At 37.6% G+C, this 27656-nt stretch overlaps 1 protein-coding gene across 2 annotated transcripts in view; it reads right to left on the reverse strand.

Annotated features, from left to right (window-relative positions):
* The window catches only part of ttc6 (tetratricopeptide repeat domain 6), a 45755-nt gene that overhangs the window by 11512 nt on the left and 6587 nt on the right, over positions 1–27656 (reverse strand). For both annotated transcript variants that reach the window (XM_056256084.1, XM_056256085.1), the window contains exons 2-23: positions 26465–26644; positions 26190–26320; positions 23363–23542; positions 23023–23182; positions 22372–22476; positions 21791–21898; positions 20816–20905; positions 20104–20483; positions 19421–19886; positions 19077–19206; positions 17131–17306; positions 15701–15837; positions 13857–14026; positions 10900–11020; positions 10451–10601; positions 9699–9781; positions 9457–9533; positions 5379–5536; positions 933–1067; positions 540–716; positions 303–443; positions 85–198 (exon numbers count right to left, since the gene is read on the reverse strand). In XM_056256084.1, coding sequence (XP_056112059.1) covers positions 85–198; positions 303–443; positions 540–716; positions 933–1067; positions 5379–5536; positions 9457–9533; positions 9699–9781; positions 10451–10601; positions 10900–11020; positions 13857–14026; positions 15701–15837; positions 17131–17306; positions 19077–19206; positions 19421–19886; positions 20104–20483; positions 20816–20905; positions 21791–21898; positions 22372–22476; positions 23023–23182; positions 23363–23542; positions 26190–26320; positions 26465–26644 — 3570 coding nt within the window. The remainder of the gene's footprint in view (positions 1–84; positions 199–302; positions 444–539; positions 717–932; positions 1068–5378; positions 5537–9456; positions 9534–9698; positions 9782–10450; positions 10602–10899; positions 11021–13856; positions 14027–15700; positions 15838–17130; positions 17307–19076; positions 19207–19420; positions 19887–20103; positions 20484–20815; positions 20906–21790; positions 21899–22371; positions 22477–23022; positions 23183–23362; positions 23543–26189; positions 26321–26464; positions 26645–27656) is intronic.

The following is a 27656-nucleotide window of genomic DNA, read 5'->3' on the forward strand; positions in this document are numbered from 1 at the left end:
ATCCTGCGTTTGTATACGTTTCTGTATATATGATCCTGCATACATTGCTGATTTGAAAAAGCGGATGAAAAGAAACAACGTCACCAGCTCATAATCCCGCAGTTCCTGAAAACATATGGCGCGGTTGTAGTAAGCAAATGAACAGGTGCTGTCGATATAGATCGCCATTGTCAGATCCTCCACTGCACTCTTGTATGCCTTAAACAAGATGACAAATGCACCACATTTCTCTCAAATATCACAGAGAGCATCAGCCTCAAGTGAGAGATAATTAAGCTCAGAACGGTGCTATTTTTACTAACTTTCAAATAGAATTTAAGAGCTCCTTTATACAAGTATGCTCTGACACACTTGGGCTGGATCCTGATAGCTTCATTACAGTCGAGTACAGCCTTTGCATATCGTCCTTCAGACCCATAAAGGGCAGCTCGGCTTAGATGCACCTTGAAAAAGAAAAAAGTCTGAACATTGGAATATGATGATGCACAGAATAATATCAGTTCAGACAGACCAAGCATTGAGCTTGAATCAAGGTGTACCTGATAGAGGTTAGGGTTGATTTGGAGTGCTCTGTTAAAGTCCTGAACACCTGTGGAGTCTTGTAGATACACGCGGCACAGACCTCTCTGATGGAGAGCCTCAGCATGGTCTGGGTTCATGCTCAGAGTGCTGTTAAAAGCATCTAAAGCTTTGAGGAGGAGAGAGTCTTCACACTCCTAAATTAAAAAAAAGGTGAAGAGAGAATAGTGACAGACACGGCTGTGTTACTATCTGTTTAGTTTTTAACTATCACATCTTTAGAACGATAAAATGCTACTTCTCTGTTATCCTTTTTGGATGTGAATCACGCATAATAATACTCAGAAAACGTGCATTGAGAAAGCAAATAGAGTAAATTGGGTTAATGTTGACTTTACTGTTGATTTTATTACCTGTAACGAAAGCATTTGTGTCATGTAGCATATGCCGATAAGATAAAAGACCTCCTCAGCCTCTTGTGCAGTTTTGAGTTTAGTTGTATTGGTACCCAGACGTGACAGGGCCTTTCTGAAACTGTCCACTGCTTCCTGTGTATGACAAAATATAAACCTAGGAAAACTTGCAGCATTGATAGATTAACAGACAAACAAAGATACTTTATCAGAGTTATGGAAGTTATAGAACGGTGAAAGATAATACTGACTTTTTCATTTATATTTATGAATTTGGCAAATGCTTTTATACAAAGCGACTTACATTGCATTATAAATTTTATAATTTCATGCATTCTAATGGAATCCAACCAATGACCTTGGCATTGCCATCACAGGAATAAATGACAATTTACAACATATTCAAATAGAAAATGAATGCTTAAATAATGTTTAGGATAATGCCGAAATATTTTGTACTGTTATGTCAATGTGTCATACAAAGAAAAGGGATTAATTCAAACCAGTCTCACACAGCCAGATCTACAGTCATGTGAGAAAGAAAGGACGCCTTTTAGAATTTTATGATTTAACGTATCAGAAGAACATAATAAAACTCATCTGGTCTTTAGCAGGTCTTAAAGTTAGGTAAATACAACCTCAGATGAACAACAACAAGTTACATATTACATTGTGTCATTATTTATTTAACAAAAATAAAGACAAAATGGAAAAGTCATGGGAAACAAACTAAATACACCCTATGATTCAATTGCTTTTAGCCGCAATAAGTTGAGGAAATCGTTTTCTGTATGACCGTATCAGTCTCTCACATCGTTCTGAAGGATTTTGGCTCGCTCTTCTTTACAAGTTTGCTTCAATTCATTGGGGTTTGTGGGCATTTGTTTATGCAGAGCTCTCTTATTCAGTCGGGTTGAGGTCTGGACTTTGACGGGGCCAGTGCAACTCCTTGATTCTTTTCTTCTTCAGCCATTCTGTTGTAGATTTGCTGGTGTGCTTGGGATCATTGTCCTGTTGCATGTCCCAATTTTGGCCAAGCTTTAGACTTAGGATACTGTATATGGCCTCACATTTGACTCTAGAATACTTTAGTATACAGAGGAGTTCATGGTCGACTAAATGACTACAAGGTGGCCAAAAATCATCACACCTCCATCAGCGTGATGAACAGTTGATACGAGGTGTTTGTGCTGATATGCTGTTTAGTTTTCGCCTAACTTTGCATTACATTGCATAGTCTGACCTTGGGGTGAATTTGCTGGGACGTCTACTCCTGGGAAGATTGCCAATTTTCTTGAATGTTTTCCACTTGTGAATAATCTTCCTTACTGTAGAATAATGGACTTCAGATTGTTTGGAAATGGCAGTGTAACCCTTCTCAGATTGATGGAAGCAACAATTGCTTCTCTAAGATCATTGTTGATGTCTTTCTTGGAATTGTGTTAAAACACACCTGAATGCTCCAGACCAGCAAACTGCCAAAACTTCTGCTTTTATAGAGGTGATCACACATTTGATTAGCAGCACCCAGCGCCGCCGCTCCCACCACGCGCATCACGCGCTGTGCGTAGGGCACCAAGTGCTGAGGGGGCACCAAAAATAGCCTAATGAAAAACCAATCATCAAACTTCTTGTTATAATCAGATTCAGCGCGTTCTTCCTCTTCATTCCGCAGCGGCGCCGAGCAGAGACAGAGAGCACGTCAGAAACACAGGACAGGGTGTGTGTGTGTGTGTGTGTGTGTGTGTGTGTGTGTGTTCATGTGTGTGTTCATCTGAGCCTCATTGGTCTGTCACTGCTCGTCAATGTCAGAATATTTGAGATGACCAATCAAATCAAAGTAGGCGGGCTTTGTTCACAGACGCTGAGCGCGAATTTTAACAGTGCAACTCGACGCTTCAGTGTACGGTCAAGTGCGAGATAAGATGTAAGTAGCTAAACTTAACTTTATTTGACAGTTTTTTTTAGGTCATAAATGTTAAACGAATGACAAAAAATAATTAGCCAAACTAATATAGTTTTGTCTAATTTCGCTATTTTGAACTGAAAATAGGCCTATGTAACATGTAGCCTAGTGTAATAGTTTAGGCTACTGTCATTGTGAGGAGACAAGAAACATGAACAAAGCCGTTTTCATCATGTTAGGCACAGGATTTATAATGAATGTGTACATATTGAGAATAAAATACAAATTGTAACCTTTAGTAAATTAAAAAAGCCAACTTTAGGAGGGGAAGAGACAGGGCAAGATAAAAACAAAGAGAAAAAGAGTGTGATGCTGATGAGGAGAGAAAAATAATCAGCTGCCCACTGACATGGTTTTAAAGCTGTTGTTATTGAATTTTTTATTTTTTTTTTGCCTTCACAACATCTTAAAATGCACATCTGTAGTTCAGAAAAATCCAAAATTTCCCCCGAACACCCCTAACTAACCTGCCTCAAATTCGGGATCCCAGTGATTATAAAACCATGCCATTGCATGGTAATGAAACTAGTTAATAGTAAGCATTAGACCCTAATTTAAAGTGTTACTTTTTAGCTTTTTAATTTTTTTTATAAATTATACCCTCATTGGGGGCTTAGCCCCCCTAAATGAAAATCCTAAATGAAAATGTTTTTTTTTAGGGGGGGCGGGGGGGCATCATAAAGGAATTATGCTTAGGGCACCAAAATGGCTAGCAGCGGCACTGGCAGCACCTGAATGCTGCTTACCCTCTTAATTCCTACGGAAGCAGTAAGGGTGTACTTAGTTTGTTACACATATCTTTTCCATTTTGGCCTAGTTTTTATTAAATAAAAAATGACATGGTGAAATATATTATATGTTGTTGTTCATCCTGCCATGGACCAGATCATTTTTTTATTATGTCCTGAAACATAAAACCATAGAATTCAAAATGGCGTTATTTCTTTTTCACCTGATTGTATATAATCTATAGTCTAAAATATACTTCATAATCAAACTATCATAACAGTGTTATTTGAATGACTTCATAAGTAGTCATGATGCCAGTAAATTGCAGAGGTTGTGCAAACATAACCACATCGCTATGATCACATGCTTTCTTAACTACTGTTTTCTTACCGCTGTCATTTTTGTTGTGTTTATTTTGTTTTATAAAACAGATAGTTCCGGTCCTTGATTCTGATTGGTTGAGCCACGTTCAAAGCCATTGTAAATTCCTCTACAAACATAAACCTATGACATAAACCATAAAATAAAAGTTTTTATGGACTAACCATTTTATTATAGCAATAAGCCCTGTGAAGCCGTGGTTTACAACTACGGGGTTTTTATGCATGATAATGCCTCTTAGCTGTTCTAAATTCACTATTAACCATGGCCTCTTGGGGCTTATTGCTATAATTGAGAGGAAAGCGCACAGCACATATTACATATTCATCTAAACGTCACTCTCAGCAGCGTGGACAGCGCCTGGATGTTCGTTAAAAGCATATCGCTGCAAAGGTATTTTCAACTTGTTTTTACATCTTAGCAAAGAATGAAAAAGAACTTCGCCATGAGTATATCGGGGCATTGAATGACGTTCACTCCTTTGGCTGCAGTTCACTTAACGGCCACCTTGTCGCTAATAATTGTTAGCCTGACGTCGTCATACTCAGATTCTAGTCAGAATGTGAGTCTGATACTGGCCCATTGGGCTATGATTATGGAGCGTGTTTCAACCTAACCAGGAAAAAAAAATGCCTCTGCACTCAATTGGATAGATCGAATCCTGTAGGAAGGATGGCAAAAACATCTTTCCGATCGACAAATGCCTTGAACGCAGTTCTCTGTTCCTCTTTTAAAATAAATGCGCTGTATACATCTTCTATAACAGACGCAATGGCTGAATCTACACATCTAAATTCTCCAGCGGCAGCCATCCTTTGTTGTAAACGAATTCAACCCAAGTGCTCTTTGGTGATGTGGATGATTACGTTACGGTTGATCATCTGTCCATCATCGTATAAACCCCGCCCTGACAATTTGATTGGTCCGAACAGCTCTGGTTCGGGAATACTTGCTTCGCAACGGATCAAGTCCAGACCGAACTTCCCATCCTCAAATGTTGTGGGCGGGGCTAAGTTCGGCTGGCATCCAGGCTAATAAATTGTAATGATATTTCACAATATTACTGTTTTATAATATTTCTGATCAAATAAATACAGCCTTGCTGAGCATAAGAGATTTCTTTCAAAAACGCAAAAAAATTTAACTGCTGAAAAAAGTTTGTACAGTAGTGTATATAACTGCAAAAATAATTGTAATGCACATCCTCTAGTTTATCACCTTAGTGTACTTCTAAAACTGCTGAAAAAAGTATTACTAATAATCACTTGTGTGTGTTGGTGTCTTTGGAGAAGTTTGTTTGGTGTTTTGCTGGCTTTGTTCTGCCAGACAGAGCATGACTGAGATACACCCTGCATGGGTCTCGGACTCACTGTGAACCTGTGTTCCCTTATCAACGCCCTCCCGAGAAGAATGAGTTGTGGAGGAGAAGGGCATGTATCGACCGCTTCCTCGAGACAGACGATGGCATTGGCATCATTCCCCAGGAACAATTGGATGGCAGCTTGCTGGATCGGTGATAAACCCAGAGCTGTGACGGAAAGAAGGAGAGGTTTACAGCTCGGTCTAGTTGTTGTAACGGCAACATAAACCACATTTCCCTGCTAGGTTTATTTCACCTTCAATTGAGCCAGGTGGACTAACAAGATTTAATGATGCTCATTAAAGCGGTCATGACATGGATTTTTTATTACTTTAATATTCCTTCAGGTTTATATACACTGCCCGCAGTGGCGGTTCTAGAGGGGGGGCCAGGGGGGCCCGTGCCCCTGTGACAAAAAGCTTGGCCCCCCTTGTGGCCCCCCTAAATGTGGAGTTTGAAATAATTTTTACAAAACTGTTTTTTGCTATCGTTGTATGCGTATTATTTTTTATTTTTCTATCTTTGTGGATTTGCATTTTCACGTGACAATTCGCATCACATTCGCGGGAATCGCGGCAGAATAACGCCTGTCTCCTGCACGCGAGAGAGGAGAGAAGAAGAAAGTTGGTAAATGTCAGTTCAGTTGTAAGTTCATTCTTTATGTGCGTATGGGGTGTGCGATGTGTATTGTCTATTATGATATTGTAATCATTGTTTTAACTATGTAGCCTACGAGGCACTGTGAGCTGACATAGCATTTGTCTATCGTCCTTTCACTGCTGTGTGCAGTTCATATAGGCTATGTCCCCAAATTAGTTTTTGTCTTATATTTATATCATATTATGTTCTTATATTAGAATATCACATCAGCAAGAGTGCCGTTTTCCCGTGCACAATTGCAACTGTGATATTTATGTTATACAACAGTTAAATTAACAATAAGTTAACATTGGGAGTTACTTTTTAGACACAATATTGTCAATATTGTTTGTTTTCCCTTTATTTCGCCGACTAGAATTTCATAATGAAACCGTAGCAGAGTCTCAATGCAACACAGCGATGATTTATTGACTGAAATCCGCGTTTTGAACGAATCACTTGCTTCTTTCCCGAATAAATCAGCCGTTTGAACAAATCGTTTGAATGAATGAATCCCTCTTACAGGGACTTGCCGCCGCCTACTGGCGGTTTTAGTTTCATATTTAAAGTATCCTTTAATTAAAACGTTAAAATTAGAAATAATTTCATATTTAAATATTGATTTAAAAAAATCTCATAGCTTTATTTATGCAATTGTAAATGGAGTGTAAATATATTAATGCCACTTCTGTGTCACCTCTGCACTGCAAAGATGGATTTTGATTGAATTAATTAATTTGACTGGTAACAGTGGTACTGTATAATTATTGCATAATGAAGTATTATTGTATAAATAAGTATAATTACTGTATAATTTGAATGTTAGTATTTGACATAAAAGGTGATGCATAACTCTAAATAAGTTTAGAAAAAATGTCCATATATAGGTGAAAATGCCCCTGGAAATCAATTTAAGGTGGCAAATATTGCCCCTTAATTAAAAAAATGTATTTCTGTCACTGCTGTGAACTGACCACTGCATAGAATATGAAAAATATTAATATCTTCGTAAATCAGCTGTCAACAACAGGCCTAAACCAGCCATGGCACCAGCACAAAAACACAATCAGTAAAATATTATCTAAATATTAACAAAATGTTGAAAATATTGAAATATATTTTTGTCAATATTGCACACCCCTAATGTACGGTATTAATTTTGATTTCTTTAGGTCTTAAAAAGCCTTAAATTTGACTTTAAAAAGTGTGCAGGAACCCTGTAAACGGTTAGACATATCAAGTCAGTTATTTTCAGTAAATGAATTAATAAGCTTCTTGGTCCCCATTGCTTTTGCTCTATAGTTCTCAAAATGAAGAGAAAGAAGGACATCATGTCTATTACAGTTACTGTGACTAATACTGAATATGTAATGCAAATGTAAAAATATAATGGAAATGCAAATACATTGTTGAATGATTATAAATACGGTATTTTGCCTGTTAATGCCTGCAGCAGTGCAGAAAATGATATGACAACAATAAGGTCTAAATGTAACTGGCCCCTCTAACAGTACAACTGGCCCCAGCTTGGCCCCCCCAGTTGAAATGGGCTAGAACCGCCACTGACTGCCCGGCCACCAAAAAGTTGCTGTTTGGATTTAAATAGGCAAATGCTTAATAGTCTATGATTGGATCATTATTGGAGTGGTTATCATGTTTCTAGCATGTTATATGTTTGGCAACAGTTCTTCTAACCCTAATTGTTGGAGTGTGAAGCTCTTCATTTCTTAAATAACTATGTAGGAAGACACATCATGGCCATATTCTAGGATGACAATGTCAAGACAAGATTCATCAGGCTCAAATTGTGAAAGAATGAAGAATGATTTTCACAAATAAATTGCACCTTTGAGTCCAGACGTTAAATTAATTTGGGCCTTTGGGATGTGCTGGAGGAGACTTTACAGAGTGCTGGACTCTTGCATTCTCAATACAAGATCTTGACCAAAATGCACCTTGATGCACCTCTTGATGGAAATACATGTTGTGATGTTCTTTCCATCAAAATGTGCATACATTTTTTTCATCTTCATCTTACAAGAGTTTAGGTAAACACTTTAGTTTAGGTCCAAGTCTCACTATTAACTAGTTGCTTATTAGATTGCATATAACGAGCATATTGACTGTTTATTTGTACTTATAAAGCACATATTAATGCCTTATTCTGCATGACTATATTCTACATCCCTTAGTCCTACCCGATACCTAAACTTAACCTTTACAACATTACTAACTATTAATAAGAAGTAAATTAGGAGTTTATTGAGGCAAACGTCTTACTTAATAGTGAATATTTGTTACCTCAAACTAAAGTGTGACAAACATCCCACAACATCCAAATGAGGCAATTTTGGAGCTTGGTTAAATACATGCTTTATATATAATGAGAAGGCAGATTTAATCTATGAAACTTGCATGATGTTTTACTGATACAAAGTCCTCTTATATGTCAAAACATCAAGGCAAATTTGATTTCTCAAGTCATGGCCCCTTTAAAAGATAGCATGTGATAAGAGCTTAGATCTTTCAGGAACTAAAAGTATGCTTGCAATTTGCCTTAAAGGAGAACTCCGGCGCAAAATGAACCTTTGGTCTAATTAGACATTGTTACCTAGTCAACCGTTATCTGAGATTTGTTTTCATGATTATCGAATGTAAATAGTTTTATCTCTAAAAACAGTTTAGCCTATAAAGCTAGTATAACGCTAGTATATTGGGCATAGAGTAATGACAAATAAAAATCGCTTGTTAATACCACTAACAAGGCTCAAAATAGCCCCACACTAACACGGTAGCATAATGAGGGTCCCTACCTTCAAACCGAAGCATTGAGAACTTTGTCAGTGTCCAGACAGTTTAATAAGAAGATATTTTATACATAGAGTCAACTTCGCATAAACAGGCAGAAGCCATCTTTGAAAAACAGTCTCTACCAGTCAATCTACGAACGCAGATCCAAGTGCGCTGGTGAGATGTGAACGAGCTATAAGTTGTGATAAGGTGAGCGCGAACAGCAGGCTTGGATCGGCGTTCGTAGATCGACTGGTAGAGACTGTTTTTCAAAGATGGCTTCTGCCTGTATATGCGAAGTTGACTCTATGTATAAAATATCTTCTTATTAAACTGTCTGGACACTGACAAAGTTCTCAATGCTTCGGTTTGAAGGTAGGGACCCTCATTATGCTACCGTGTTAGTGTGGGGCTATTTTGAGCCTTGTTAGTGGTATTAACAAGCGATTTGTTTTTGTCATTACTCTATGCCCAATATACTAGCGTTATACTAGCGTTATAGGCTAAACTGTTTTTAGAGATAAAACTATTTACATTCGATAATCATGAAAACAAATCTCAGATAACGGTTGACTAGGTAACAATGTCTAATTAGACCAAAGGTTCATTTTGCGCCGGAGTTCTCCTTTAAAGTTATATTAACTTTATATGATCATTACCTGTTTTCATTTCTTCTGCATACCGTATGCAGAGGCTAGCCATGTCAATTTTCTTCATTTCATACAAGTACTTCCCTCTAAAATAAGAAACAAAAAATTCAAACAACTTTTTTCTATATCACCAATATTCACCAATTAAAAACCATTTTTAATCTCCAAAGAACCATGCAGCAAACTCAAGAGAAATAATAAAAGAATCAAGGACATGCAAAGTTGACCAAACAGTTGTATGTCCAAATAACCTCATGATGTGCAGATCACAAGCGTCTGGCTTCATATGTATGGCTCGAGTCAAATCCTTCACCGCTCTACTCAGATTATTCACCTGTGAAAAATACAAGTTCACTAGTTTAATTTAGTAAATAAAAATCTACATTAAAATATTCATAATCCCAAATTACTATTATGCACTAGAGGTGCCACTTAAAAATAAGAATCAGCTATTGTACTATTAAATTGAAAATTAAAAATGAAGAAATCAGTTACAACTGATGAGTTCATGTGGCTAAATGACAAAAGGAAAAGCAATGATAATTAAAAGCCAAATGCTTTTTAAAATGGCTTTTGAAAAATGATCTCACACACACATATATTTAAATATATATATATATATATATATATATATATATATATAGAGAGAGAGAGAGAGAGAGAGAGAGAGAGAGAGAGAGACAGAGAGAGAGAGAGAGAGAGAGAGAGAGAGAGAGAGAGAGAGAGAGAGAGAGAGATATTTTTACAATTTTTCTTTACATTTACTTAAATTATTGTTCACCAGGTTAAATCATCACTGCAGTTGTTTAGAAACACCTCTGCTAAACAAGCCGCATGATTTGACGTATCACTCATATACATAGCACCAAACACACACCAAAGTTATTAGGGCTATAACCACAATACACAATAGTAACAGTGATGATTTTTTATTGTAAAATGAATACATTAATAATACATCTTTTTTTTATGTGGCACTCCAAATCATCCAACATCCCCTTACATTGTAATAGGCTCTGGCCCGGCATACGTAGGCTTTTACATGGGTGGGGTCTGCTTTCAAAGCATTACTGAAGCTTTTAATGGCCTCATTATTTCGGTCCATCTTCAGCATGCAGATCAGTCCCAAACTGACATGAGCAACAGCTGCAGTTCTGCTGTGACGATAGAGAGTTGCACACAGAGAGGAGAGATGATGACTCGGATACAATTTAATTGATTTTAGCTTAACTCACAGCTGCTCAAAGACTGTCACTTTTTCCACAGAAAAAAATCTTTTGAAAAGTGAGTTTCAAGCTTCAGTAAACTTATCCTCAATAAACAGAGCAATTCCAATAGGGTCCTCACACCATCGGTGCTCTGGCCCTAACTATGGCCTGCCTTTGGTGCACTTGTTCAATAAAAGAAAATGAAGGTATTTTCGTCACAGAGCGGAGGTGGCTGGGACATCACCTGTCAAGTTTGATCACGACTTGAAAGTCAGCCATAGCCTGCCGCCAGTGCCGGAGCGTCGTGTAGACCAGACCGCGGTGTAGGAACGCGCTCAGGTTTTCTGCACTGTCATTGATGAGAACTATGACACACACACACATATACAGATAAAACATGGCTAATGAGATGATCTGGCTTTTGTCTGACTTCTCAGCACAAAGTTCTGACTTATATATCTGAAGGCATATGGTCTCTGAGGATCTCAAATGTACCACTTGCATTATCTTAAGTGTCTGCCAATATTGTAATACAGTGCTGCATGGCTCTATACACGAAATAAAGTGATTTATGGATTTCTGCTTTGAGTATTTCTTTTAATAACTCCAAATAAAATATAATACAGTTATTGGGAGTTTCTCTTTGAGAATTATTACAAGCTTGATCAACATTGAATTTACATTTACTTCAAAATGGTCATTAATCCACATAGAATGGAATCCAAAGTGCTGCTAGTTTGTCAACATGTGGAACTTGCATCAAGCCTGACAATGGATGACTGGTTTGCTATTTTATATTGCTTAGGCTGTCTCTCTTGCCAAGCAGGGACAGTGGATGAGGTGGGAATGCCTAGAGAGGAGAAAGCTTAGCTGGAGGGAGCTCTGGGAAATGGAGGCAAGCAACATCAGCTTCATCATCAGAGCCCCCTATGATGTGCCCCCATCTCCAAAAAAACCTCCACCAGTGGTATGGCGAGGACCCAAGCTGTGCCCTCTGCCCAACTCCAGCGACTCGTAAGGACATCTTGGTCGGTTGTAAGACCAGCCTCACACAAGGTCGCTACACCTGGAGACACAACCAGGTCCTCAAGAGTCTGGCAGCAGCTCTTGAGAGCCAGAGGAATACCACCAATCAAGTCCATCACAGCCCCAACCTTCATCCGAGAGGGACAGAAAAAGTCCAACCATCCCCCTACCAAACCAGAAGCTGGACAGCTAGCCATGGCCCGGGACTGGAAGATGCTAGTCGATATAGGCCAGCAACTAATCTTTCCACCTGAGATTGCAGTCACCACTCTTAGGCCAGATTTGGTTCTCTGGTCCCCTTCATTGAAGTCTGTTTACATCACTGAGCTCACAGTCCCATGGGAGAATTCAACGGATGAGGCCTATGAACGCAAGAAACTGCGCTATACAGAACTGGCAGCAGACGCTCAACAACGAGGATGGAAACCGAACGTCTATCCGGTTGAAGTGGGATGCAGAGGTTTTGTGGCTTCTTCTACCATCAGACTGCTGAAAGACCTTGGCATTCGTGGACAGGCTCTGGGACAAACAATTAGATCATTCTCTGAAGCGGCCGAAAGAACCAGCCAGTGGATATGGATTAAGAGGAAGGACCCTTGTTGGGCTCAAAGAGCATCAACATGACCCACTCACTAATCCCCCACTTGAGAACCCATGTCACAACCCTCCATGAGGAGGCTGAACAAGGTATGCGGTCAGCCTTAGGCTTGACTCAGGGAAGAGGACGCCTCCTGCCTTGCATAGTCCCATGGGCAGTGCTGCCATGTAACAAACCAGGCAATTTTCATGATTGGGCATGGGACACAAGCTCAGGTTTGATCACCCTGTAGCTGGCCATCTTTGATGAGGGTGTCTAGTGTTGAAAGGCCGAAAGACCCCCTGATTCAAAGGTGCATTACTGATGATGTGTCCCAAAATTGACATCTTTCCCATGACAGGGGTACAGCTCCCACGCCACTCTCAACATCAAGGCAAATCTCATGTGCATATCATCCATTGGCACAATGGACAGTTTACCATCACGTCCCGTATTTATGATTCTGCTTCATATACTGCAAAAGATTGTGTTGATAAATTGGCTTAAAGTGCATTTTTTGCATGCCATGTGTCGCAAAAACAGGCTCAGTGCCGAAACTCTACTCACGCCTACGATCCTGTTACACTGCACGAAGTGCTTAGGTAGGCAGTGTGGAACACTTTACTGATGAATCCGTTCAGTTTGCAGGAGACAACACAGACAAAATATTCCTGCAAGCTTCAGAGATCAAAGCAGCAGATTACAGTTGCAAAATATATGGCTCTTATTTTTTCTCTTGGCTGAGTAGTGATATCAACATCCTCATATGACTGATTCAACAGATGAGGCTGTCTGTGATGAGATGTTAAAAGAATGGCCCCATTGATTGTGTTTAATTGTGTGTAGAACGGCTTCATTTAAAGATTTAGATCAAAGACATATCACAGAAAACAGGATTTCCCTCCCCAGACTATTTATGAAATCTAGGCTAAAAACAAAAAATGGGTCCTTCAGAAATCTGCATGTAAATGAGACTATGAACATCTGACTGCCCATATTTGGACATTATCAACTTTGTCTGTTGTTTCCCAAATGTTTTTTTTGTTTTTTGACATACAGTATGAGTCATAATAGATAGAAATATAAAATAGATCTGGATGGCATAGTTTCAGTTTAATAGATAATTTTTAGGGTGAAATGTTTATATTCATATTGAAATCTTGACTTTTCAATGCAAACTTCAGATCATGCCAAATCTGAGCACAGTTTGAGACATTTTGTTTTGTGGCTCTAGAAGGGACACATTTTTAAATTACTGAGAAAAACGCAATCTCATTGCTGTTTAGAAGAAACAGAGATATTAAAGAGATGGTGTTTCTGACTTTTTCTTTCCTATGGGCTTCCTGAAAAAAAAAAAAAATCCATGAAAGACACCCATGCGTAAATTTCAAATTAAAATGAAGCGTTGAACAAACCATTTGTAATATTGCCTTTCCTACTGTGTTCTCAACATAAAGTGCCAGACCTTAACTTAAAAATGCCCTTGGGTGACAGTTTCCATCAAGGCTCTCAAAATGTTGGTACGGTATCTTTATATAGAGAAACTGTGAAAGAACTGTGAAAATGTTCATGTGGTATATATCAAGCATGTGCATTACCAGATGTGCTGAGATCTCTTAAGGCCTTATCAGGCATTATCTTCCTCAGCAGACAGCCTCTGTGGTAAAACGCCAACCAATCACTGGGATCCCAGTGCACAGCCAGAGAAAAGTCCTCGATAGACTTCTCAAAGTGACCCAGCTTGGAATAGATCCTTCCTCTGTATGTTCTGCATTGAGTGAAACAAATATAATTGGATTTACACATCAACATAGATGTAAGGTAATTATATTTAGTGGAAAACAAAGCGGTAATTCACCGCTGGCAAAAACGCTTCTGCTCCTAGGCTCGACCAGAGTCAAATATAACCTTGCTTGAGTAGGAAATACTTCATAGCAAACTTTTAGTTACAAAGGTGTTGACTTGTATTGTTCCCGGCTGCAAGAATTCAAAGAGTAAAGGTTTAACAGGACAGGAGTGAGTTATTTTCGGTTTCCAGTGAAGGATCCAGTGCATTGTAGGCAGTGAATAAAGGCTGCAAAGAATCTTAAATATAGAGAGAATACTACAATGGATAATCTGAAAAACCTCTATTTCAAACTACTTGGAAGACTACGAATACAATGTTTTACTCCAAACAGAGAGCACCTTCTGCCCAACCCCCAGAAGCAAATGCTGTCACCTACAAGTAAGAAGGCAGTTGCCATATTGTTTCATTTTTACCATAATGAACTTTAAAGAGAAGAAAAAGTACGATGCCATTTTCAGTTAAAAAAAAACTACTCTTACAGTAAGTGTTTGGTTAATTACTGATCCAACTGTACATGCTGAAGTGCAATCTGTAGTTTCCACAAAAGCCCCAGAGCTGTCAAAATGATGCAAAACTTTTGCTGACAAAATAAATGGTAATTTCTCATTCCAGGTAACATGGAGAAAGAGTAAGCATTGTTCTTTTACATGTACTACTAACACTGTAACAACACAGTGGGTTGAAAATAGGTGAACTAGCACTTTAAGCATGCTGAATGAGGTATATAATTTGAGTTGCACATAACTTTTTTGTTCTGGTTCTCAAGGGAGCACCACGAGATGCTGCTTGGTACTCACACTTTACGCGGCACACTTATCCTACAAGCTGCCTAAATGTAAAATAACACTATTTGTTCACTGTAGAAATTAAATATAGGTTCATCTTTGTTAAAGCTGTATTTTTTTTTCATTTTATTAACATTAATGGCACAGACAACAGCAGGAATATTAGGCTGCTGCTACTTTAAGACCGAATGCATGGAACGAATACACAGACCGAATACACTGATACACATCCGGTTTCTTTCTCAACTGTTCACTTGCTGACATGGGTATTTTGACATAACTTTGAGTGTATTTGTCCATTCAAGCACAAGTAAATGTGAAAGAGGAATCAATTCGGTGTTCGAGCGCTGTCTGAAATGCTTCTCTCTCTCTCTCTTTCTGCGTGTAAGAGTCTGTGCGCACAGATAACAGCGCATGAGTCCCGATTTTCACCTCTTCTGCAGCGTTAAAAATCGTTTGAATGTGTAAATTGGCAAGACAAAACACGTTAAAATGATAAACTTTCACTCTATGATGGTTAAACTGAGGAGTTAATCCCCGAATCCCATGTGTGCCGAACCGTGGGGCCTGATCCGTACAGATCACGGATCAACTGCGATCCGTTGCTCCCCTAATCATTAATGAACACACTTATCATCATGATTGCTATCTTACTAGAGCTGGAGAAAAATCTTACTTGTCCCTGTCCCCACAAATGTTGGTACTCAGAAGCGCTTCCCTCCACATTTTCTGCTGCTTGTTTATTTTTAACCACACATGGGCACCAGTTATGTGCACCCCTGTATATAATCCTCATAATAATACTGACCTGGCTATAGCATTCCCAGGTTCTTGCTTTAGCAGTAAGGTAAAGTCTTCCAAGGCCACCATCCATTTGGAGCTGTTGAAGTGCTGTATTCCATGGGCCATCATTGCATCTGTCCTTGTTGAGTCGATAGTGAAGGTCTGGTGGTCAAAAACGGTTTATTTTGAAATCTTCCATGTTTCATGTATACTGCAATCATTGAGGCGATTATTATGCAGCTATTTAGAACAACGGTCTATAATCAACAATACCAGTGCTCATTTGTGAACTATTCATATTCAGATTGCATGATGTGCCTGCCGACAGTAAAACTGACTAATTCTGTCCACCAAGCCTAAAACAAGACAAATATAGCCCTTAAAGTGTGCATACAATAATACATAAAACCTTCTTACAGTACTTGAAACACAAATAATGAACAGACTCCATTCAAATGCTTTTTTGTGTGTTTTTAGTTTAGTTTTTTTCAAAAACCATTTTCCACCTTCTCTCTGACCCCTAGAATTAAACAGACCGTTAAGCGGCTCGTTTTTTTTGTGCTGTTTTTAAGAAACATCCCCTTCAAATTGCAGTTCTCTTGCCCAGGATGATTTTAACCCTCCCATCTTTTGAAAACAGCCTTTTGTGAAACCTGTATCACTTTCTGACAGGTTCACAACATAATTCATGCTGAAATGTGCTGCATAAACTGTCAATATCCGACTGCAAAAAGGAAATGCAGGTGCTACACACAGCCAGGAACAACTGTTCAACAGTTCAACAACTCTTGGCGGTATTCTTCGGATGCTTGAGAATAATATAAAAAAAAATACATTTTAATAATGATAATATTATTTATTATGATTTGATAGTACATTTAATTTGTACAGCACCTTTCATATACTGTATAAAATGTAGCTCAAAGTGCTTTACAGGTCAGAATATAAAAAGGACGACAAATAAATTAATGAATTAATAAAACATAAAACAGATAAAAATCAAGAAAATGCAACTGTCCAGCCTCGTGTAATTTTTTATGTCAAATTTCTGGACATTGAATAGGCTTTGCTGGCATGTAAATGTGGTTGGTGTTTGTAAAAGATAAAAGTATTGCACTATAAAAATGTACTTTAACTTTCATAACTCAGATTCATTGATGTTTTTAAGGCTAAGTTTTAATTTGTGGTCTTTGGAAAATGAAAGAAGTTTTGACTTCTGAAAGTTACAGTATACCGTAGTTTTTTTTGTAGATAAACTCTTTAATCTCAGAAGATCAAGGCAAATGTAACCTAGGTAAATTACCACACTTATGACATTAATGTTCAAAATCTTCCTGGCAGAAAATAATGTAAGTAATATAGTTAATTGTGATTGGTCTATCAACATCACCTTGTAAGCACTGGTATTTCTGTAAATTCAAATCTACAGTATTTATATTGTTTCATAGGGCTTACTTTGGCGTAGTCTTCCATGGCCAGCAGTACTTCGCCCATCTTCTCATACATCTTTGCCCTTTTAAAGTATATCTCTGCATCATCTGGCTTGACTTTGATGGCTTGGGTGTAGCTGAATGCAGCCAGTGCAGTTTCCCCTCTTTGTTTGTAGATTTCTGCTTTAGACATGAAGGCGTCTGGAACACAATTGGCATTAGTCATGAGCTTCAACACTTTGTTCTGAAGAAAGTTTTGTGCACCAAAAAAAAAGATAATTTACTTTTACATGGTCATTTTACATCCTTTCTCTGACCTTTACCTTTGTAGGCTTTTGCTGCAGGGCTAGGCTGACAAATACTGAAGAACTTTTATTATAATGCTAATTTATAGGCCACATTCACACAGCTGCAGAATACGGTTGGCAGTCGTGTATTTGAGTCCTTAATATGGTTGTGTTCACAGTCACAGACAGTTCAATTATTAATGGGAGTGTTATTATATTCTATAATCAAACTCACACGTGTTCATTTTCAAAACTCCTGTCGTTTAATGAAGATTTGACGAATGAACTCGCAGCTTGATTGGACTCTTGTCGTGTCAAAAGTGATAATACTTTTCAGTTTCATAGATGTCGCCATCTTTGATACTGTTGCTGTGGTTACTGGTCAGAGGATACAGACTCGACTCCCGTACCACGTTCATACAGACAGTATCCGAGACACTACGGTGAGTTGCTGTGTTAATGGGACTTTTCAAGACACACCAGTAAGCAAATGTAGTTGTAAATCTCAAAACCTGACATTGTGAACGTAGCCATATTATAATGTGGGCAGTCATATGTTAATGTGCTCATGGATTTCATATCATGATCATGACAAATTCTGAATCTGTGTTATTTTAGTATTATTTATATTATTTTAATTAATTCTATAATTTTATAAATATTTTGAATTGGTTTTTATTTTTATGATTTGTGTTTTATTTTTTGTTAAATATTTTGCCATTTTTTAAAATATTATTATTTAGGTTTCATTTCATTTTTATTTCATTTTTTTGTTTTTATTTATTTCCATTTAGTAAGTTTAGTGCTTTAACTTATTTCAGTTGTCAAGCCAGCATTTCTAATTTTCTGTAAATGACATTTTTCATCTAATATTTATATTTTATTTTAGCTTTATTTCAATTAACAAAAATATTTTAGTTTTATTTAAAAATAATAACCCTGTTCTGAAGGAACTTACTTTGGTCTGTGCGAACAGAGGGGGAAGCTTAGCATTGCTAACGTTGGAGTATGTCTATGTCTATATTTTAGGGGTGTAACAATATATCGTGCCACAATATATCGCAATACAAAAATGCAACAATACATATCGTGGATAGTGACAATATGTATCGAGGATAGTTCCCCCAAAATAAAAATTGAAAAAATTTCAAAAAGTTTTAGTGTCAGTACTACATTAAACTACTACATATATTGTTGAATATAGTGTATAATAATGCAGTGGGGGGATATTTGTGGGTCCTGATAATGCCAAATGTCTTATGTTACCTGACATTTATTTTAAATATATCTAGTCAGTGACAGAGTGCAAGCATATTCGTCTAAAATTATTCTGTATTTTCAGCTTCAGAATCAGGAATATTGTTATTCTGGTGTCACCATTCCAAAACTATTCATTTAAACCCACAATGTAATATCAAATTTAGCATTTTAATCAACAGTACATTTTTTGTTAACCTTTTACCATATGTCTTGGAGTATCGCAATAATATCGTATCGTGAGTTCAGTATTGTGATATGTATCGAATCGTGACATGAGGGTATCGTTACACCCCTACTATATTTTGATACATGCCCTTTAACCGTACAGGTTCTGTTTTGCCCAATACAGAGGTCAGACATTAGTATTACATCAGAATCTTGTCTCTCCTGCTGTCTGGTAATGAAAGGGGACTCATGCGCACACCTGCATGCTTCTTGTTGTTTTTAACGATGACGTTTAGATCGTCCAAAGCTCTATCGGGGTCGTTTCTCAGCAGGTATATGCTGTGCCTGTGCCAGAAGGCATCCAGTAAATGGGGCTCCAGGGAGATGGCCTTTAAAAACAGAAAAACAACAGATCGATCATTAGTACACGATAAACTAAGCGGAAAATCAGGTTGCATTAGCAGAATGTTCTGTTCTGGTTTGGATAATGATTTCTGAAATGAACCATTTAATAATGAACAAACACTGAATGAAAGCTTATGAGAATCAGTATTAGTGATGTTTACCTTAGCTTGCATTACTAATTAAAAAAATAAGGCTTACAGCATTGAGATCTTCAAGGGCCTGGTTGAGATAACCAAGTTTAATGTAAAGTGCTCCACGCCGACACCAGTCGAAGGCACCGCGGTTTCCACGTTCAGTCAAAGTTTGGGTCAGCTTGGCCACTTCATGCTCCAAATCAGCTGTAGTGAGACCGTTATCCAAAACCTCAGACACATCAACTTTTTCCAGATTCTGGATCTCGTCCTGTGGAAGCTGGTTCTCCTCCAGACCAGCAGGGAGAGAGCTTGAGCTCTGAACATTTTCCAGAGGAGGAAAAACCTCGTCGAACCAGGCGCCCCATATGTCTCTAACCCACTCTCTGGGTGATGTAGTGTCAGGTATTCCACCACGATCTGTGGCAAAGCTCTCAAAATCTAGGAGCATAGGCAGACTGAGGCAGAGGGGGGGTGAAACTTGCCCTTTGGAAGTTTTGGACTCCCATGGTATCTGACACAGAGACTCGCTCCTTTTAGAAAATACAAGAAAGATAAACACAAAAGTTCTTACAAAAGTTCAAGAAAGATGATGTACAAAACTGTTTCTTCTAGAACATTTATGAGATACAAGATGCATTGCATCATAGAATGCTGTGAGAGAATATTTTATGTCATTGGTTTACATGCAATTTCATGTTTTGGTCTTGTTTTGGAATTAAAGATATGCTTTTATAACAAAAGTAAAACCTTGTTAGTGTCCGTGGTGGCTCTCTCAGTTTTTTCCAAAAGTATGCCGTTTTGACAGAGCTGCGTGTCTTTCCTCTCTTCGTGACCCTGCGTTTGGAACAGGACACCCTTGCCCTCTCTTTGGCTTTGTGTGGGTTCCTTCTGTGGTTTGGGGTCTGGCGGGGCCACTCTGATGAGTTGGGCTCTGTGTGAACCTCCTGGGGCTTTGCCTGTTTGGCATTGGATGGGGGCTCTCTGGCCAGAGCTGCACAGATTGTGTTCTGCTGCCACTGCCACCACACATGCTCCAGCTCCTGGGAAAGGCTGGTGAAGTCAGACTGCAGCTGAAGACGAGGCTCAAGATCTGGGGTTAAGTGCGGGGCAGAACAAGTCCGTCTGGTCTGAAACCCCGGGGGGAGACAGGATATTACAAGAGGTGAAATTCTGGTTGCACTGGTTTCAATGCAACAGAGCTGCTTGTTTCCAAATATTACAGTAAAAAGAATAAAAACGGTTTTAGGTACCTTATATAATATAAACACAAAACAGTGTCTTGGAAGAATATAAAAATTTCTAAATGCTAAAATTCCATAGCCAAAGGAACAGGAAAGAGTACTGTTGTTATATTACTGAGAATCTAGCTTTACATTAAAATAAACAAAGCTAACCAATAAAAAGTACTAGGAATTTATTAAATAATTCTCCAACAAAAAAAAAAGGAAAGGTTTTTAACCTGTTCTGTTGAGATGAACCCAGAGAGAGTCAGTGAGGCTGTTGTTCTGAAGTCTGCCACAGACTTACACTTAATAGGCGAGACATTTTCCTGGGGACAAGGCCAAATTTTTAGAGAATGTCCAACACAATTTTATTCTGAAAACTCTCTTGAGAACTCACTGGAGTAAGTGACATGAATGCAAAGTAACAAAATCTTTCTTATCTTGTTTTCTTCCTTTTTTTATTTTATTTATGTAAGATGACAAATATGAAGAGTTGACATTTCAAGCAGTGTTCTGCATTGTGACATTCTATACTGCATCAAAAACTAAATCAAATATTTTTCAATTTCCTAAATAAAAATATGTATTATGCATGCATTATAATATTCCTTAACAATATAACTGTTTTTACTGCGAGTATATATTATGTAATATTACTATTTTTACTATATATATAAATAATATTTGTGTATTTAAAAAAAAAAATACACACACACATATATTGTTACGCGTTATCTGCTCTTTGTGTGTTTGGGTGATTTTTCACGTTTAGTTCAGTTTCCTGTTAGTTACCTTGGTTATTCATTGACTGATTATTATGTGCAGCTGTGTCTAATTTCTTTGATTAGTTCACTGTGTATTTAAGCCCTGTGTTTGGTTTAGTTCAGTTGTCCGTTATTGTTGCTTTTACGTGGTTGTTCTGTTCTGTGTCCTGAGTGCCCTGAGTTTAGTTAAAATACATTTAAAACTGCTGCATTTTGAAACTTCATTTGCAACCACCGGTGACATAAATAAAGTCAAATCTGACTGACCCCAAACTTTCAATGGTAGTGAAAATACATAGAAACACTATAATAAATATATATATATATATTTCAGAATAGCGTGTTCATAAAGAGCTTCATGGTGTTACATAATATAAGTATTGTAGCATCCAGGAATTTGGAGGATTTCCACCTTAAACTAATTTAAGGTTAATTCAATAAACAGACCTCAGAAGTAATCTGTTCTGCATTCATCACATGGCTAACTGACTCCGCCACGTTGTGCTCGTCCAAAAGATTCAACAGATTCTCTTTGCACAGGTCTGGCTGAGTTACCTAAGGACACAAAATTTAATAAAGAAAAACTGGCTAAAAAATTTATTAAATTGGAATTCACTTTTTATGCTAGCATTTTTCCAGATCAGAAGGTAACATAAGGAATTTAATATTACCAGCATGAACAAGCTAAAAGGAAATATCTTTGAGATAATATTAATAACTATAATTCATGTGAATTACAGGCGTTAATATGCATGTCGTGCTCATAATTTTATTTAAACTCAAGATTATTCTCAAAACGTTTCACCTCGTTTTTCTTATATTATGCGCTTACAAGAGAATTGTATTCAAATCAAGATAATAACAGAGAGAAAACAGAGCTGCTATAGGCCCTTCTCTGAATACAGTGTAAAAGCAGGAAGCTGATGGGGGAGGCATGCAGTGATTTCTGCAGAAAAAAAGGTGCTGTTAAAAAGACCCAGCACACTGAGAAGGAAGCAGATGTCCATCTGGGAATGGTGCTGCTGTACCTGGTATTTGGGGAAAAGTGTGTCTTTCATAACACAGGGAGCACAGATGAATTTAGGAGGTGCTGGGTTCCAGAACATTCTGAGCTCACAGGGACACAGTGTTGCCTATGAGAAATAAAGAAATACAATAATTGGATGTTGGAAGGAGCTGTTATCTAATAATCCAAGTGATAATCAAAGGGCCTAATGTGAAATTTATTCAACAGTCTACATTTAATGACCCAGCCTGAACAATAAAAAATATGAAAATCTTTCATTCATCTGTTAATTCTATTGGGAAAAATAATGTGTGTCTAATGCCATCTAGTGACAGAATATTTCCAGTACCCTGGGACAATACCCTAGGTTTATTAGCTGTTTGAAAGAACATAAACAACTGTTTAAAACTGTATTATAGTTTTATATATAAACTATTCAAGGAAGATCACAGACATAAAAAGTCAGTTTTAACTAAAAGTTTATTATATATTTGATAATGCACTAAATATCATAATTATCTAATCATAAATCATAAATTACAGCCTCTGTTTTTCATGTACTTCCTTAAAACCAGAGCCTTGGTTTTAAAAAGATCTAGTTGTCAGTGTCACGCATTAGTCACTTTGATGAAAGTCACTGCCGGTGAGTCATAAAACAATAGATCTTTCTTACAGCATGTCCACACATCATAATCCTTGGTCTCTCCACGTAATAATCTGCTATTTTCTGCCAGTCCTCCAGAGTATCTGACGTCTGTTTAGGTATGTGGGAAACACAGTCTGTCTGTGGTGAAACCCCAGTAGAATCAACAGAAACACCTTCACACACCAGCCTACAATGAGTATTACAGCATTAATGATACGTCATCACGTCTGAAAATATCTTTAGGAATGGAAATACATCTTAAGAGGGATTCAAACGGGTGGAGAGTTCAAACGAGTGACCTGAATTTATAATCAATGAGCTTTAATAAGAATCACCCTAAAAGAAATAACAAGAGCCAGGCTTATACCTCTGTATGTCAGGATGTACAGATATATGTCCAAGTGCTTCCCTCTGCTGGTTAAACTGTGCTGTTGCAGTGATCAGTTTTTGAGTGTGGCAGATTCTAGAAGCAAGCTGGAGTTCAACAGGCACGACTTGACTGGCAGGAGTGGTACACAAATAGTGGATGGTTTTATAGCCTTCAGCACTGTGGACAGAACAAACAATTAGAGGGAATCAATTTTTATTTGATTTTCTTCAAAATACAGAAAACCTAAGATGTCATGCTTTACTTCTGTTAAATCCATTTTTTTTTCAGCAAGGATGCGTTCAATTGAAGTGACAGTAAAGACATTTATAATGTTACAAAATAATTATATTTTAAATAAATACAGATTTTTTTTCCTTTCTGTTCATCAAAGAATCCTGAAAAAAAAAATGATCACAGTTTCCACAAAAATCTTAAGCAGCACAACTGTTTTCAACATTGATAATAATAAGAAATGTTTCTTAAGCAGCAAATCATCATATTAGAATGATTTCTGAAGGATCATGTGATAATGCTGAAAATTCAGCTTTGCCATCACAGGAATAAATTACATTTTAAAATATATTCAAATAGAAAACAGTGACTTTAAATTGTTACAGTGCCAGTTTTACTGTTTGATTGTATGGTCAAATAAATGCACCCTTGGAAAGCGTAAGGGACTTCTTTCAAAAACATTAAAATATCTTACCAACCCCAAACATATATCATGGTTTGTGGCTGACGAGAGAATGGTGAGTTATGTACAGTTAAGTGTTGAGATCATGAGAATCATGATCATGTGATCAGAAGAAATGTTGGCATCTTAGGTTTTCTGTATCAGAATAATAATAAATAAATAAAAATAGAAGCCTTATTATCATCAGTGGTCTCAGACTTTTTCATTACTGAAATGTCTATCAATCTAATATTAGGGTCTCACAGGAATATTTCTTGGACCTCAAACGTAAACCATTTTAAGTGCCAAGTCAATGTGATATAGGCCCTATGTTCTGCCATAAAAAGATGATGCGTCAGTCTATTTGCACAGATCGTCTCTGCCATAACTTCACACCACTGTTTGAACTGTAGACAGCGGGAGAAACAACCTAGAACTGACTTTGTGTGTGGGCTCTTTGTGTTCCGCGAACTGCAGACAGGCAGGAGAGGCCCTCCGCCACCCACGTCCCCACGGCTCCACTGACAGCGCCAATTTATTGCGTACGTTTCGTTCACTAAGGCCTGTGACAAGCTAGATTTATCACCCCACTCTGGCACGGTTAAGCCTCAACGAAAGACCTAGAAGGTCACACCAAAGTCACTGGCCCTGCCTGCGCTGAAAAGAAACATTCCTGAACCGTAAGGAGGAACCTTCAACCTGCCCCGCTATCCATCTACCCCGTAGGCAGGCGGCTCTCATATAAAGCCTCTCAACCGCGTCCAACAGGAACCTTTCAGTGACCCTCGTGACTGGAAAAAGCTAGTAATTAAAAGGGCCTTTTTCAAGAGCGAGGGAGTGGCGCAAGTCCAGCCGTGCAGGTAGTAAATCTTGCGTTATCAGCTCTCAGGTGAGTGCTGGAGAGGTTGGGAGGAGGGATGCGTGGGTGCGCTGGCTCCAGACAGACCCGCAGCACAGATGAGTGGAGTAAGTGACGGGGCAATTACTCGCTGTGTTACTGCTCCCTAAATAGAGCTGAGGGGGAGCTGATGACAGCTTTTGGACGCTCTTCTCAGGTAGCGTGAAACTAGATGATCATTTGGGTCCAAGGCCACCCTCTGCGCTCTTCCGCTAGTGACGCGTTGAGAGATTGACATGCTGATAGCAAGTGGAACATGCCAATATATCAACACATAGATTAGTGAACCTTAGTGTCATAATGCACATAAAACTAAGTATATAGCAGCCTCAAAAGTATTTGGACATTGACGTCTTACTTAAAAATGTCTGAATGCCATTGCATTATATGCAAAACATCGAAACTACATCTATTTTAAAAGGACTATCCCTAGTGAAAAAGAAGTGTGCTTAATTGTGTTGAATGTGCACTTGTAGTACCGTATATATATTTTTAAAACTGTACTTACATATAATATTGATGAAATAGAATGCCACTTAAGTCTACTTAAAGAGAGTACACTTCCATGATTGCTTTTCTAACACACTTAAGTGCACAGTGTTTAGTTTTAATTTGTTTTACTTTAAAGTGCATTAAAATTAAAGTGTATTACAAATCATTCAGTTTTAATAATCTTTTGTGATGCTTTAAAGAAGTATGTTATTTTAATATATATTTAGGTTAACTAATTGCATTTAATATAAAAGTTTAACTATAATACATTTTCATTTAATTACATATTACATGCTATTAATGGTCAGAAAACATTAATAGAATGTAATTTGTGCGAACCGAATGTAAAGTATAATATCTCTGTATTGAGTACTCTTTTTAAAAGTATGCTTTCTTTTTTTTTTACAAAGGATAGCATTAGCACATTTTCACAAAAAAATTTATTTGTTAGGTTTGAAATGATGCAATATAGAACGAAAAATTGGACACTTTGTGCTTGTAAAAGGTTAGTGGAATATGTTCATAGTTAATGTGATGAACTACACCTGTGGGGACGCCTGTGTGAACTGACTTCATACATCCACTAAAAATCGTCAAAATGTCAATGATTAAATATAAAGATCCTGCTTCATTTAAGCACAGATGATATTTTCTTTGATAGTTTGTTATTGAATGCAACTAAATGCATTCAATAAGTATGGCTTGAGTCTCCAAATACTTTTGGCCACAGTATGTCACAAAATATTTTAGATCTTTTATACTCTTTTTTAGGTGTCCAGGTTGCAAGTAGTGAAACGCCTTGAATGGTTTTGGTCTGATGGGATGTCCTTTCAGCTCTCTGAATCGGAGTCAAGCTATATCCATGGGCCATTATTATATCTTCATTGGTCCCCTTAAAAATATAAAAAAATATATACAAACTTTCTATTACAAGGATTGTGGCAACATTCATGTATTAAATATAATACATTGAACATCTGTAATTTTGCTCATACTTATCAAAAATTTCTTTGAAAACAAACTGTAGTGAGTTTACCTGGGATAACAGATCCTTGAGTCCTCCACCATCAGAGCCAAACACAGAGTCCTTCTGTAAAACTGACTCAGCCATCTTGTAGATACCAGATGACACAGATGGATGGCACATTGGTCTTGGGGAACGTTTTTCTTTTGGCAGACAGACGTGTGGTACTGATGTGTCCCTTTGAGTTTGCCCCTGAAGGAAAATACACATGAGCATTCCATTAACACCATTGTCATTCCAAGCCTATGACTTTACCCATCAAGATGTACTAATAGGAAAAATTCCTCACTGCAATGACTCTTCATACAATATATTGTCGCCACAAGCTCACCTTGAAGAGCAAACAAGTGTTGCTCCTTTGTTGCCTCTGGGGTTTCTAAAACTGACAGCTACCCTTAGAATTATTTTACTGTTATGTTACACTTGTAATGTTTTATGATTACGCAGTGATTCAGATGAAAGATTTATGCTTTGCAGACTGACACTGTCCCTAAGCAGTCTGGGTAATCTTACATAGTGTATCTCTTTACATTGACATATTGCCTATGCAGTGGCCCCAAGAAGTATTTGGACACTTAAAGGTATTGTAGGTAGGATTTTTATAAAAAACTTTTTTCCAAATTTGTTTAAACTTTCTGTATATATCAATGCATAATTAAAATGTAAGTACTCTGAAAAAGAAAGTATAAAAATCGAGTGTCTGTAGACCTCTCACGACTGTTTTAAAGACAGCTCATTATTTCCATTCACTCCACCCCCTCCCTTCTGGGCTCCTTCCAAAGTCACGCCCCCAAAACACATGAACACGTGACACCGACCGCTGAGCTGAAGACACATTATTTACCTGAGACGAGCGGAGAGGAAGGAGCGCAGTGCATGTAGTGACATCATGTCAGAATCACATGTAATAAAAAATCTAACTTTATCATTATGAAGATAAACAAATAAGATGTATTTTTGTACTCACTATCAAGCTAGCATATTGATATTGGTAAAGTTTAAAATATATATTTATTGATTCGCTAACGAGCTAGTTATCTATAAGGCAAAGCTAAAAACAGGTTGCATGATACACGTTTTTCCATTGCCATCATTTACACTGTGATGAAGATGAATTTCGTGTAAGATTCATAACATATATGGTGTTCTGCATGTAAGAGTTTCCATGATGAAAGCATTGTTGTCTCTGATGAGGACTACACTC

The sequence above is a fragment of the Rhinichthys klamathensis genome, unplaced genomic scaffold, assembly GCF_029890125.1.
Source record: "Rhinichthys klamathensis goyatoka isolate OS25496 unplaced genomic scaffold, OSU_Roscu_1.1 h1tg000123l_1, whole genome shotgun sequence".
Lineage (NCBI taxonomy): Eukaryota > Metazoa > Chordata > Actinopteri > Cypriniformes > Leuciscidae > Rhinichthys > Rhinichthys klamathensis.